The sequence below is a fragment of the Poromitra crassiceps genome, assembly GCF_964638095.1.
Source record: "Poromitra crassiceps genome assembly, chromosome: 16".
In the NCBI taxonomy this organism is placed as follows: domain Eukaryota; kingdom Metazoa; phylum Chordata; class Actinopteri; order Beryciformes; family Melamphaidae; genus Poromitra; species Poromitra crassiceps.
This window is the reverse complement of record NC_139645.1, coordinates 39,880,533-39,894,644: the sequence shown is the minus strand read 5'-3', so window position 1 is coordinate 39,894,644 and position 14,112 is coordinate 39,880,533. Positions and strand designations below refer to the sequence as shown.

Genomic DNA, 14,112 nt, shown 5'->3' with positions numbered 1-14,112 from the left:
TCCTCCACGCCCCCCCCCCCCCCCCCCCCCCCCACACACACACACACACACACACACACACACTACACCTGCCCCTCCTCCATGCCCCTCCCCCCCCTCACACCCTACACCTGCCCCTCCTCCAGCCCACCTGAAAGGTAACTCCACACCGCCTTGTTCCTCCCACCTCCGCCTGGCCTGGATGTGACACCTGAGACAAGACACACACTGAAATATACAATGTGTACACACACACACACACACACACACACACACACACACACACACTGAACATTACACTACACACACACACACACATACACACACACTACATAAAATTGTGGCTCAACTCGGATGACTGGTTTGTGTTCAGTTGTATGCCCCGCCTCCACCCCAGTTAAACTACTCTTCTACATGTCGTAGCGTGACACTGCTGTTTTCTTTTAAAGCCAGAGTGAACATCCTGAGCTCATATGAAGGAATTAATCCATTGGTACCAGCAATGTCAGGAAGGGGGCGCAATAACTCCCCAGTCTCTTCATCCTGGAGCCGGGGACTTGGGACTTACTTGAGACTTGGACCAAAGGGACTTGGTCCCATGTCTGCCAATGAGTGAGCGCCCCGGCCGGAATGTCACTTGTGCTGTGGTCTTTGTGAGCAGGACTCTGTGACCACGTCAAGGCACACAGTGTGCTGTGGTGATCTTCATGAGCAGGACTCTGTGACCACGTCAAGGCACACAGTGTGCTGTGGTGATCTTCATGAGCAGCACTCTGTGACCACGTCAAGGCACACAGTGTGCTGTGGTGATCTTCATGAGCAGGACTCTGTGACCACGTCAAGGCACACAGTGTGCTGTGGTGATCTTCATGAGCAGGACTCTGTGACCACGTCAAGGCACACAGTGTGCTGTGGTGATCTTCATGAGCAGGACTCTGTGACCAGGCCAAGGCACACAGTGTGCTGTGGTCTCTGTGAGCAGGACTCTGTGACCACGTCAAGGCCCACAGTGTGCTGTGGCCTCTGTGAGCAGGACTCTGTGACCACGTCAAGGCACACAGTGTGCTGTGGTCTCTGTGAGCAGGACTCTGTGACCACATCAAGGCACACAGTGTGCTGTGGTGATCTTCATGAGCAGCACTCTGTGACCACGTCAAGGCACACAGTGTGCTGTGGTCTCTCTGAGCAGGACTCTGTGACCAGGCCAAGGCATCCAGATAACTTATTAACACCCAAAATGGTTCTCCTCTCAATCCGCATACAGTTGCTGTATCCAGATTGAGAGGACACATCGCATTTACACTTGTGTTCAATGTGTACACAATGCATCCCTGACCACCTCCGGAGGCGGTTTGTCCGATCAGATTGCAATCCATCTTCAATGTGTCCTGGGGGGCGGGGGGGGCGTTTAGACCTGTACTTTCAAGTGGTCAAGCACAATCTGATTGCAATCTGATGGCAGAAAACGCATGTTAATGCCAGGTGTAAATAGGCTTAAAGATAGAATTGAAAGCGTGTGCGTGCGGTTCAAAAGAAAACAAACACAAACACACTCTCTTCGTCTTACACACACACACACACACACACACACACACACACACACACACACACACACACTCACACACACACACTCACTCGCCCACAGCACTTCCTCTCCAGCAGCCGGGCAGTTTGAGGAGTCAAGTTGTTGAGCTGCGGCAGACGAATGCTAACGAATGCACAATGAGGCTGGAGGTCGGCCTCCCTCTCCGACAAAGAGAGGAGAGGCTTTGTCTCTGACAGGAAGGCAGGCTGGAACACTGGCCCAGTGTGGGGGCAGGAGACGGGGGGTAATGTGGGGGCAGGAGACGGGGGGTAGTGTGGGGGCAGGAGACGGGGGGTAGTGTGGGGGCAGGAGATGGGGGGTAGTGTGGGGGCAGGAGATGGGGGGTAGTGTGGGGGCAGGAGACGGGGGGTAGTGTGGGGGCAGGAGACGGGGGGTGATGTGGGGGCAGGAGACGGGGGGTGATGTGGGGGCAGGAGACGGGGGGTAGTGTGGGGGCAGGAGATGGGGGGTAGTGTGGGGGCAGGAGATGGGGGGTAGTGTGGGGGCAGGAGACGGGGGGTAGTGTGGGGGCAGGAGACGGGGGGTGATGTGGGGGCAGGAGATGGGGGGTAATGTGGGGGCAGGAGATGGGGGGTAGTGTGGGGGCAGGAGACGGGGGGTGATGTGGGGGCAGGAGACGGGGGGTGATGTGGGGGCAGGAGACGGGGGGTAGTGTGGGGGCAGGAGATGGGGGGTAGTGTGGGGGCAGGAGATGGGGGGTAGTGTGGGGGCAGGAGACGGGGGGTAATGTGGGGGCAGGAGACGGGGGGTAATGTGGGGGCAGGAGACGGGGGGTAATGTGGGGGCAGGAGACGGGGGGTAATGTGGGGGCAGGAGACGGGGGGTAGTGTGGGGGCAGGAGATGGGGGGTAGTGTGGGGGAAGGAGATGGGGGGTAGTGTGGGGGCAGGAGACGGGGGGTAATGTGGGGGCAGGAGACGGGGGGTAATGTGGGGGCAGGAGACGGGGGGTAATGTGGGGGCAGGAGACGGGGGGTAGTGTGGGGGCAGGAGACGGGGGGTAATGGTATTGGGGAGGGGTCTCCACAGGTTAGGTGTAGGTATTGAGGAGGGGTCTCCACAGGTTAGATGTAGGTATTGGGGAGGGGTCTCCACAGGTGAGGTGGAGGTATTGAGGAGGGGTCTCCACAGGTGAGGTGTAGGTATTGGGGAGGGGTCTCCACAGGTTAGGTGTGGGGATTGGGGAGGGGTCTCCACAGGTTAGGTGTATGGATTGGGGAGGGGTCTCAACAGGTGAGGTGTAGGTATTGGGGAGGGGTCTCCACAGGTTAGGTGTAGGTATTGGGGAGGGGTCTCCACAGGTTAGGTGTAGGTATTGGGGAGGGGTCTCCACAGGTTAGGTGTAGGTATTGAGGAGGGGTCTCCACAGGTTAGGTGTAGGTATTGGGGAGGGGTCTCCACAGGTTAGGTGTAGGTATTGAGGAGGGGTCTCCACAGGTGAGGTGTAGGTATTGAGGAGGGGTCTCAACAGGTGAGGTGTAGGTATTGGGGAGGGGTCTCAACAGGTTAGGTGTAGGTATTGGGGAGGGGTCTCCACGGGTGAGGTGTAGGTATTGGGGAGGGGTCTCAACAGGTTAGGTGTAGGTATTGGGGAGGGGTCTCCACGGGTGAGGTGTAGGTATTGGGGAGGGGTCTCAACAGGTTAGGTGTAGGTATTGGGGAGGGGTCTCCACAGGTGAGGTGTAGGTATTGGGGAGGGGTCTCAACAGGTTAGGTGTAGGTATTGGGGAGGGGTCTCCACGGGTGAGGTGTAGGTATTGGGGAGGGGTCTCCACAGGTGAGGTGTAGGAATTGGGGAGGGGTCTCCACATGTGAGGTGTAGGCAGTGGTAGCTACTTGGTTAGGGTTTGGATATGGATTAGGGGCTCCAGGGGAGGGCTTAGGGTACTCCAAGTCCTAACCCCGTGGTTCCCAACCTTAGGGGTCGCGACCCTAAGTGGGGTCACCTGGAATCCAAATAGGGTCGCCTGATTATTTTATTTTTTTCACCACAAACAATTTAAAACTAGCGAAGATGATTAGGGTCACTTGCATCCAATATACACTGTAACTGACTGGTCATGTGATCACCTTGCACCTTTCTTCAGCCAATCAAATAGAACAATATTGGCCTTCAGAAACCCTATGGGTCCAGTCCTTTCAAGCCTTCTTGTTAAGAATGCAGTGAACTGAGAGCTTTGCCTTTCCGCTCGTTTCTCTCTCTCACAAAGCGATTGTAAGTGATCTGCCTCCCGGCTGCTTTTCAAAGGGCGGAGGCGGCGCACCGCCGTTCAGCCCCCAGCTCAACAGGAAGTGCTGTGGGGTTGCTATGCAGCCCCGCTCCCCGACCCCAAGAACTCCAGCTTCCCCGGTAACAAATGATGCTTGGCGTGAGGAGCACGGCTCACCATTACAGCAGCCACTCCACAAACTAAGAATGGATCAAACCATTACAGCAGCCACTCCACAAACTAAGAATGGATCAAACCATTACAGCAGCCACTCCACAAACTAAGAATGGATCAAACCATTACAGCAGCCACTCCACAAACTAAGAATGGATCAAACCATTACAGCAGCCACTCCACAAACTAAGAATGGATCAAACCATTAGAGCAGCCACTCCACAAACTAAGAATGGATCAAACCATTACAGCAGCCACTCCACAAACTAAGAATGGATCAAACCATTACAGCAGCCACTCCACAAATTAAGAATGGATCAAACCATTACAGCAGCCACTCCACAAACTAAGAATGGATCAAACCATTAGAGCAGCCACTCCACAAACTAAGAATGGATCAAACCATTACAGCAGCCACTCCACAAACTAAGAATGGATCAAACCATTACAGCAGCCCCTCCACAAATTAAGAATGGATCAAACCATTACAGCAGCCACTCCACAAACTAAAAATGGATCAAACCATTAGAGCAGCCACTCCACAAACTAAGAATGGATCAAACCATTAGAGCAGCCACTCCACAAACTAAGAATGGATCAAACCATTACAGCAGTCCCTCCACAAACTAAGAATGGATCAAACCATTACAGCAGCCCCTCCACAAACTAAGAATGGATCAAACCATTACAGCAGCCCCTCCACAAACTAAGAATGGATCAAACCATTACAGCAGCCCCTCCACAAACTAAGAATGGATCAAACCATTACAGCAGCCACTCCACAAACTAAGAATGGATCAAACCATTAGAGCAGCCACTCCACAAACTAAGAATGGATCAAACCATTAGAGCAGCCACTCCACAAACTAAGAATGGATCAAACCATTACAGCAGCCCCTCCACAAACTAAGAATGGATCAAACCATTACAGCAGCCACTCCACAAACTAAGAATGGATCAAACCATTACAGCAGCCACTCCACAAACTAAGAATGGATCAAACCATTAGAGCAGCCACTCCACAAACTAAGAATGGATCAAACCATTACAGCAGCCACTCCACAAACTAAGAATGGATCAAACCATTACAGCAGCCACTCCACAAATTAAGAATGGATCAAACCATTACAGCAGCCACTCCACAAACTAAGAATGGATCAAACCATTAGAGCAGCCACTCCACAAACTAAGAATGGATCAAACCATTACAGCAGCCACTCCACAAACTAAGAATGGATCAAACCATTACAGCAGCCCCTCCACAAATTAAGAATGGATCAAACCATTACAGCAGCCACTCCACAAACTAAAAATGGATCAAACCATTAGAGCAGCCACTCCACAAACTAAGAATGGATCAAACCATTAGAGCAGCCACTCCACAAACTAAGAATGGATCAAACCATTACAGCAGTCCCTCCACAAACTAAGAATGGATCAAACCATTACAGCAGCCCCTCCACAAACTAAGAATGGATCAAACCATTACAGCAGCCCCTCCACAAACTAAGAATGGATCAAACCATTACAGCAGCCCCTCCACAAACTAAGAATGGATCAAACCATTACAGCAGCCACTCCACAAACTAAGAATGGATCAAACCATTAGAGCAGCCACTCCACAAACTAAGAATGGATCAAACCATTAGAGCAGCCACTCCACAAATTAAGAATGGATCAAACCATTACAGCAGCCCCTCCACAAATTAAGAATGGATCAAACCATTACAGCAGCCACTCCACAAACTAAGAATGGATCAAACCATTACAGCAGCCACTCCACAAACTAAGAATGGATCAAACCATTACAGCAGCCACTCCACAAATTAAGAATGGATCAAACCATTAGAGCAGCCACTCCACAAACTAAGAATGGATCAAACCATTACAGCAGCCACTCCACAAACTAAGAATGGATCAAACCATTACAGCAGCCCCTCCACAAACTAAGAATGGATCAAACCATTAGAGCAGCCACTCCACAAACTAAGGATGGGTCAAACCATTAGAGCAGCCACTCCACAAACTAAGAATGGATCAAACCATTATCGCCTGCCCTGCAGCTCGCCGAGGTGACCCTGCAGCTCACATACGCAGCTCGGGCCGCTATGTGGCCTCGCCCTGGCTGCTCCTTGATGGCATACTTCAGGAATGCTGGATATACTGATGATGATAATGATGATGAATACTTTGCCAGGTGTTTATCTGTCTGTGGACAGATATTATCAATAGCCTCACAACCGTGCAAGATGCACTCACGGAACTTTAAACATTATGTAGTTCAGATCACAATGAAGGCTGAGTTCAAAAATGGGTGTGCTCCGAGCAAGGGGGCCCGGAAGTAGGGGGATAGGAAGCAGCGAAGGGACCGTTAAACGTCGTGGATGGTGTGATCCTATCACAAGATGGTCTATGTCTTAATCAGTGTTGGGCAAGTTACTTTCAAAATGTAATATACTACATATTACTAGTTACTTTCATTTGAAAGTAATAATTTACTTTACAATATTACTTTCTGTGTAGAGTAACTCGTTACTTATTACACTACTTTTGCATTACTTTTACCGAAACAACAGCAGCAGCAGAATGACATCGCCGGCCCGGAACCATCCCAAAAAAACTATTTCAACCGCCTTGAAGTCAGTTTAAACTGTCCAAAATTCTAAATGTTATTATTTTCCTTTGTTATTGTCATCTATAGTGGTTATTTGCATAAAAACACACAGTTTGATTAGGAAATGATTGTATCTTTTTTAAATATGTGGTTTGATTTAATAAAATGTAACTCAATTTGTAACTTGAGTTACTTGACAAAGTAACTGGTATAATATTACTGAAATCCTATAAGTAATACGTTATATTACTGAGTTACTGCTAAAAGTAATATATTACATGTAAGCTACCATGGGAGCTAAGGCAGAATGTTCTGTTCAGAAAATTATGTAATGATTTTGTTTTGCTGCTGTGGTGTATGTTATCTTATGCTGTGATTTAGTTTTATTACTGCGGCGTTGGCATATGTTGTACTGTATAATTTATAATTTGTGTGTCTTGTAAGCCCATGAGGGCTGGGCACTGTCAAGTGAATGACACATTGAATAAAAATCAATCAATCAATCAATGTAATATGTTACCCGCAACACTGGTCTTAATACATGATTTATAAAACTGTGTCTTTCAGGCCCACTGTGACATCATTCCTGATTTTTCTGCCACTACATATTTCCCACCTGGATGTCTATTGAACATGGAGATTTTCACAACATGAACAGTGGCAATCTCCTGCCAGAAGGTGGAGACAGAGTATCAATTTTGACTGTGTGTACTGTAGTATGTAACTTTACACAAAACAAATGTTGATGATGATGATGGTGGTGGTGATGATGACAATAATGGTATTCAGATGCAGGGCAATATAAAAACTCCTTCAACATGCTTACCTCATTTTGATACTATGGGAATTAGGCTATTATCAAGCTGCTATGTAATTTCTGCATAACGTTTTATATCAGTCTAAAAAAAAAAAGTGGCTAAACTGTATTCACAACAACAAAGCCCTGGTGATTGATTCCTGTAGGTCAGAGGTCAGGATCACAGAGATATAGCAAAATGTACAGTAGCATTATTCACTGCATTATTATATAGTTGGTCAGTTGGTTCTCAACGTTGGCGAGATTAGGAAACCTATTAGACAGTAATATAATAATATCTGCTTCATTCAATCTTTAATCAGGTGAAAGGAGAATTTTGAGATAATCTTTTTTTTGCATCAAATTCCATCATTCTGTGTGTGTGTGTGTGGGGGGGGGGGGGGCAGCAGAGGGTAGGGACTAGACATCCGTCACTTTTTTAAGGGTCATATTATGAGCCAAAAAGGTTGAGAACAAGTGTCCTAAATGAGCCGACTCATAAAGGCTTTCCTCTGTCCTCACCTTGAAAAGCAGACAGTGCTGCAACCTATTTCTGTACGGAGAGCATTAATCTGTTAGACCTCTGCCAGGGTCAGACATGACAGGACACTTTGATTCAAATGTTGCTAGAAGTCTCTTCTTCTCAAACGCATGATATTTGAACCAACCAACTCATTCAATGAAACATGGCTTTCACAAGTAGCCCTTTATTGGAGTCATCAATCATAAGCCTCACAGTGACAGCTGGTGTAACAACACAGGTGTTCCAATCGCCAATATAGCTTTGTTGACATTTACATGATTTAGCGATTGTAAGGTATGTACATACGTAGGTGTGTTCACTCAGACAATGTCTGTCTTGTAAACATGGGAGTGAACCTGTGTTTTGAGTTCGAGTTCCAAAGAGCATCAAACTCTTAGTAGAACAGTGGTGAACAGTGGTGAACAGTGGTGAGTGAACAGTGGTGAACAGTGGTGAACCGTGGTGAGTGAACAGTGGTGAACAGTGGTGAGTGAACAGTGGTGAACCGTGGTGAACGCGCCCAATATTTAGATGCAAATACATTGCTGAGACTGTATCTTGTATTCTGTGGCTCAACTCACTGTCATCAAGTCAAGTCACAGTTGTCTCATAATTAGATTTCTCCTCATGGCCGCAGGCTACGTCACATGACCATGCACGTGTCACATGACCATGCACGTGTCACATGACCCGTACCCTGCGACACGGTACCATGATGACGGATCTGCTCGGAGCAAAGATCCAAAGACCCCCCCCCCCCCCCCCCCCACGCAGCTCTCTCTATCCAATCCCGAGTCGTTTCAGATCAGCTCAAATGGCTTGGTTTTTGGAGCGATATCATTGGCTGTCCTGGTTGAAGATGACGCCCACCTGTTTCCTGGCTTCATCCATGATCTCTGTCAGCAGGACAGAGTCTGCCAGAGGCATCCGCGGGCTCTCCTTCAGTCCTGTGGATGAGGAGGAACAGGTCAGTATGGTAAGCCACCACGTGCCAGACGTACACATGGACTAAGTCAGTCATTTTCTAGCCACAATTAAGCATAAATTATGGCTATTCAGGTAGACAGATATCAGACAATTTAGTATTTGAAGCTAAAATAATGATAATAATAAAAATATAAGTTAGGGGGGGGTCGATATTCCAAGGACTGATAGCATTTTCCCCAGGTCTCTTACCAGCCCTTTGTGTGTGACTGAATAGATAGTAACTCTACACGAAGCTCAAGGAAAACAATGCTACTGCTTCACTGTGTTATAGTGTCGTCCATTCAAAGTCTGCTTCACTGTGTTATAGTGTCGTCCATTCAAAGTCTGCTTCACTGTGTTATAGTGTCGTCCATTCAAAGTCTGCTTCACTGTGTTATAGTGTCGTCCATTCAAAGTCTGCTTCACTGTGTTATAGTGTCGTCCATTCAAAGTCTGCTTCACTGTGTTATAGTGTCGTCCATTCAAAGTCTGCTTCACTGTGTTATAGTGTCGTCCATTCAAAGTCTGCTTCACTGTGTTATAGTGTCGTCCATTCAAAGTCTGCTTCACTGTGTTATAGTGTCGTCCATTCAAAGTCTGCTTCACTGTGTTATAGTGTCGTCCATTCAAAGTCTGCTTCACTGTGTTATAGTGTCGTCCATTCAAAGTCTGCTTCACTGTGTTATAGTGTCGTCCATTCAAAGTCTGCTTCACTGTGTTATAGTGTCGTCCATTCAAAGTCTGCTTCACTGTGTTATAGTGTCGTCCATTCAAAGTCTGCTTCACTGTGTTATAGTGTCGTCCATTCAAAGTCTGCTTCACTGTGTTATAGTGTCGTCCATTCAAAGTCTGCTTCACTGTGTTATAGTGTCGTCCATTCAAAGTCTGCTTCACTGTGTTATAGTGTCGTCCATTCAAAGTCTGCTTCACTGTGTTATAGTGTCGTCCATTCAAAGTCTGCTTCACTGTGTTATAGTGTCGTCCATTCAAAGTCTGCTTCACTGTGTTATAGTGTCGTCCATTCAAAGTCTGCTTCACTGTGTTATAGTGTCGTCCATTCAAAGTCTACTGCTTCACTGTGTTATAGTGTCGTCCATTCAAAGTCTACTGCTTCACTGTGTTATAGTGTCGTCCATTCAAACTGCTTCACTGTGTTATAGTGTCGTCCATTCAAAGTCTACTGCTTCACTGTGTTATAGTGTCGTCCATTCAAACTGCTTCACTGTGTTATAGTGTCGTCCATTCAAACTGCTTCACTGTGTTATAGTGTCGTCCATTCAAAGTCAGTCTTTGAAAGGCTGTTGAAACAATTTCATCTCTTTGAAGAGAAACACACCATGACCATCATGACCTACCCAGAGCAAGTTAGAGAGAGAGTGGTGTCAGCGGAGGACCAAAATGCGTGACTCATTAGCCAATCAACAGCCAGGAAGGGGTCTCGTGCTACTTTTGAATGCTAAAATAAAGCTGATAATGTACAATTTGATTAAAAAATAATAATAATAATAACTTTCAAAGTACAAGTCGAGTTGCAGCAAAATGGACAGTTTGTGTTGTACTGTACAACACAAACTGTCCATTTTGCTGCAACTCAACAGTGCTGCTTAATCCAGGACCTTACTTCCTGGAACTCTTGAGAGTAAAAAACTGGTCCATTGGAGTCAATGGAGATGTCGCGACTCTTCTACTGTATATACACGGCTCTGGACCTACCTTTAAGAAGGCATTGCCTCACTTCTTCTGCCTCATAACGAAGCCCAGTGCTGTTGGTGAAGTTCAGGGGCGAGCAGGGTTCAGGCAGAGGGAACTGTGTCTCCTTCTCATTCACCACTAGTGTGGTGGGGCAGTGCATGGGGCCAGGAACCTGGAGGACAGACAAGACATCCAGCTTCTGTGTCAACTGAAGCCTTCAGATGAACAACCAACCATAAGAGGAGACGTGTGTGTGAAGAAACTTCACACACACACACACGTCTCCTCATGGCTGGTTACATTCTGAAGATGACATTCTGAACGCACAACCTCTCACATGGTGATGTAACCCACAATTTTGAAACATTAGTCATCTGGAAATTTAAATTGGACTGATATGGATCTGTGTCTGAATGCTTCAATTTATTTGTGAAATTAATTAACTCTTAACTAATGTGAACAGGGAGGACTTGTTGTCTGGCATACCCTGATGGTACCCTTAGTGCCACTGATGGTGGCATCATTTGGCAGTGGAACAGCAATAGAAAATGTACAGAAGGCCATTCTGCTCCTGGAGAACTTCATCACCACCACCATGGACTCATCCACTCCTTCAAACATCAGCAGGGGAAAAAAAAGTTAATCATTATGAATCTGCTGTACAACAAATGCCTGCTAAGCACACAATGTGGTTAATGATACTACTCTGATCTTCCCTTTGTACCCAATAAAAAATAAAAATAAATTTGATCACACACAAAAACGTCGGTCTTCTTAAGCAGTCTTAACACGAACCCCCCACAGCTCTTCTGCTGCCTGCCCTACACATTGAGTTCTACCTGAGTCGAGCAGGACCCCTGTGGCCTGGATGGACTCTGGCCTCTCCCCGTCGAACACCATCAGCACAAACTGCAGGCAGTACACGCTGATGTCCAGCAGGGCTCCGCCGCCCAGCTCCTTCTTCACCGAGCGGGGGATGTGCAGCTGAGGGGAGCCGAAGTAGGCCTTCACCAACTTCACCTCCCCGACCGCCTGCTCTGCCAGCAGCCTGCGCACCTCCGCGTGCACCGGAAAACAGCGGGACCAGATGGCCTGACAGGGACAGAGCAGACAGACACACTGCGTGGAAAACACAGCTCATACGCTGGAGTTACACCTGAACACTCATTTAACTCTCCTTCCTGCATTAACGTTGCTGCAGAAGTGCCTATCACACTAGAGTGCCAGGAGTGCCCAAATTCTTTCCCATGAAGGGCCAAAACTCAATGTGGGTGGAGGGCCGAGGGCCAAAAATAAACGTTGTGGAATTACATTAAAATGTATTGTGTTTTATAGAAAATTAACATTCTAAATCTAAAATAACATTTCAATATAATAATCTACTTTTTATCTGTTTGGTAATTGTAATAATTTGCAATTGGTTATATTAAAAAAAAACATCTGCATTTGTGGGGAGCTTAAACATTTAATCAGTAAACACCCAGTTAAAAACAGTTGTATTTTCCACCTTTGTAATCAAGAGAGAAATTTGACTTAATTCACAACTTGAAAAATCCTCAAGGTACTTTGAAAATCAGCTTTATTGTCCATCTTTTGTAAACAATTTGCCATGACAATTTGCAGGGATGCAATCTCAGGAGTGAACACAGTATCCGCAGCCACATTCAGACACTGTTTCACAAAGTCACCACATGAAAAAGCTCGTCCACCCTTTGCAATCAGTGCAGATATCTGATAACTTGCCCGAGTTGCATTCTGGATAAAAAATCGAGGGAAAAAAACAAACAAAAAAAAACATTTTTTTCCCCCAAATCCGTGGCAGGCCAAAACAAACACCGCGGGCCCCGAATTGGTCAGCACGACTACACCATGAGAAGACCATGGTTCAAACACGCTCAGGGATTTCATTTCAACACTTTCAATACTGTAAAGTCGATTTGGTTAAAAGTGTTAACCGAAATTGCAATGCCATCTGACTTTAAAACTGTCGGTTATTTTCAGCGATGGAGGGGAATAGCCACAGCTTCCTTACCTCCATCAGAAAGACGTTGCTTTTCCTGGAGGCGTCGACGAGGTCCCTCACCTGCCTGGAGTTCATGGCGAAAGGTTTTTCACACAGAACATTCTTCCCTGCTCTGAGGAACATCAGGCCCACGCTCCAGTGCTCCGTGTGCAGCACTCCCAGGTACACCACGTCTGTAGGCACAGAGATGCTCCGTGCTCAGCTTCACACAGTAACACACACAGAGATGCTCCATGCTCAGCTTCACACAGTAAGCCCCCATTCACACTATACGCCGAAGCAACGCTCAACCTACGCTGAACCCACAAGTTTCATTTAGGCGTCCTTGTTAACCGGCGAGGCCGTTCACACCACCCGTGTGCGTGTCACGCTGAAGCCTCGCCGAAGCCACGCTCACGCCTTGCTCAAGCGATCGTTCAGGATTCAGTCCCATTTTCCAAGCGTGACACGTGAAGCTTGAAGCTGCCAGGCATGAAGTCAATGGAAGTTGTGGGCGGGTTCAAGGCGCGCCGAGGAGGCGCCGAGAGGAAAAGAGAAGGCTTCTTGTGTGAACGGTTAGGCCTCAGATCAGCTTGTGCCTGCCTCAAGCTTCAGCTCTGCTTACGTTCGGCGTCCTGTGTGAACAAGGGCTAACAGAGAGATGCTCAGCTTCACACACAGTAACACCATCAGCCGGGCCCTCCCTCGCTGTGAACCCACCGACGTCTGCGTCTCTGTCCAGCTCCTCGTAGCTGCCGTGCGCCCTGGACACACCGTGCCTCTTGGAAAACTCCTGTGCTCGCTCCAGACTCCTCGCTGCCACGGCTACTATCTATACAGGAGAGAGAAATACACACACACACACACACACACACACACACACACACACACACACATTCATACATAACATCTGTACACGAGAGAGAAACACACACACACACATTCATCACAGTGGCGCACCTCCTCCGTCAGCCTCAGCGGTGGCAGTTGTGGCAACTCACCGCAAGGGAGACGTCGCGTGTGATGACGACGATAAAGAACGATCGTGTGTTTGTTTGGATGGAGTACCTGGTGATCTCCAGGAGGCAGAGTCTTCATGGCCACGCTGAAGTCGTGGCTGATTTTCCCCGCGCCGCACAAGCCCCATCGCGTTGCCATGCTGAACTGGACGGTAGTAGGTGACAGTGGAGCTCGAAGATCTGAGCTGCTGGCGACTGGTGACCTTGGGAGAGGTCGCACGTTCAGACATAGAAAATGTCGCAAACTGCCGGGCCCTGGAGCACTTCAGCGAGCATTTATATGCCGGGGAGGGCAGGCGATGTCACCTTCCCTCTGCTCCCACCCCAGGGAAACGGGTGTAAGACACACACACACACACACACACACACACACACACACACACACGCTCACACCACACACACACACACCGTTGTGTACTGTAGTCGCTGGCGCAGGCTGAAGCGGTTTGTGCTGGTTGTCTCTGACAATCTGTAACACAAAATGTCAATGACCCATCGTTAACAGCTTGAGGTTTAATGTGTGTGGAGCCAAG

General features: G+C 47.7%; 1 protein-coding gene across 1 annotated transcript; it reads right to left on the bottom strand.

Moving 5' to 3' along the window:
* Nucleotides 1–8,737: 8,737 nt before the first annotated feature.
* dhdh.1 (dihydrodiol dehydrogenase, tandem duplicate 1) lies at nt 8,738–13,718 on the bottom strand (the record flags this gene model as incomplete). Its single annotated transcript, XM_083652637.1, has 7 exons — nt 8,738–8,847; nt 10,580–10,730; nt 11,045–11,169; nt 11,398–11,650; nt 12,591–12,754; nt 13,281–13,392; nt 13,629–13,718. 7 exons carry the CDS (start codon nt 13,716–13,718, stop codon nt 8,738–8,740), a joined length of 1,005 nt encoding a protein of 334 aa, XP_083508763.1.
* Nucleotides 13,719–14,112: the final 394 nt, after the last annotated feature.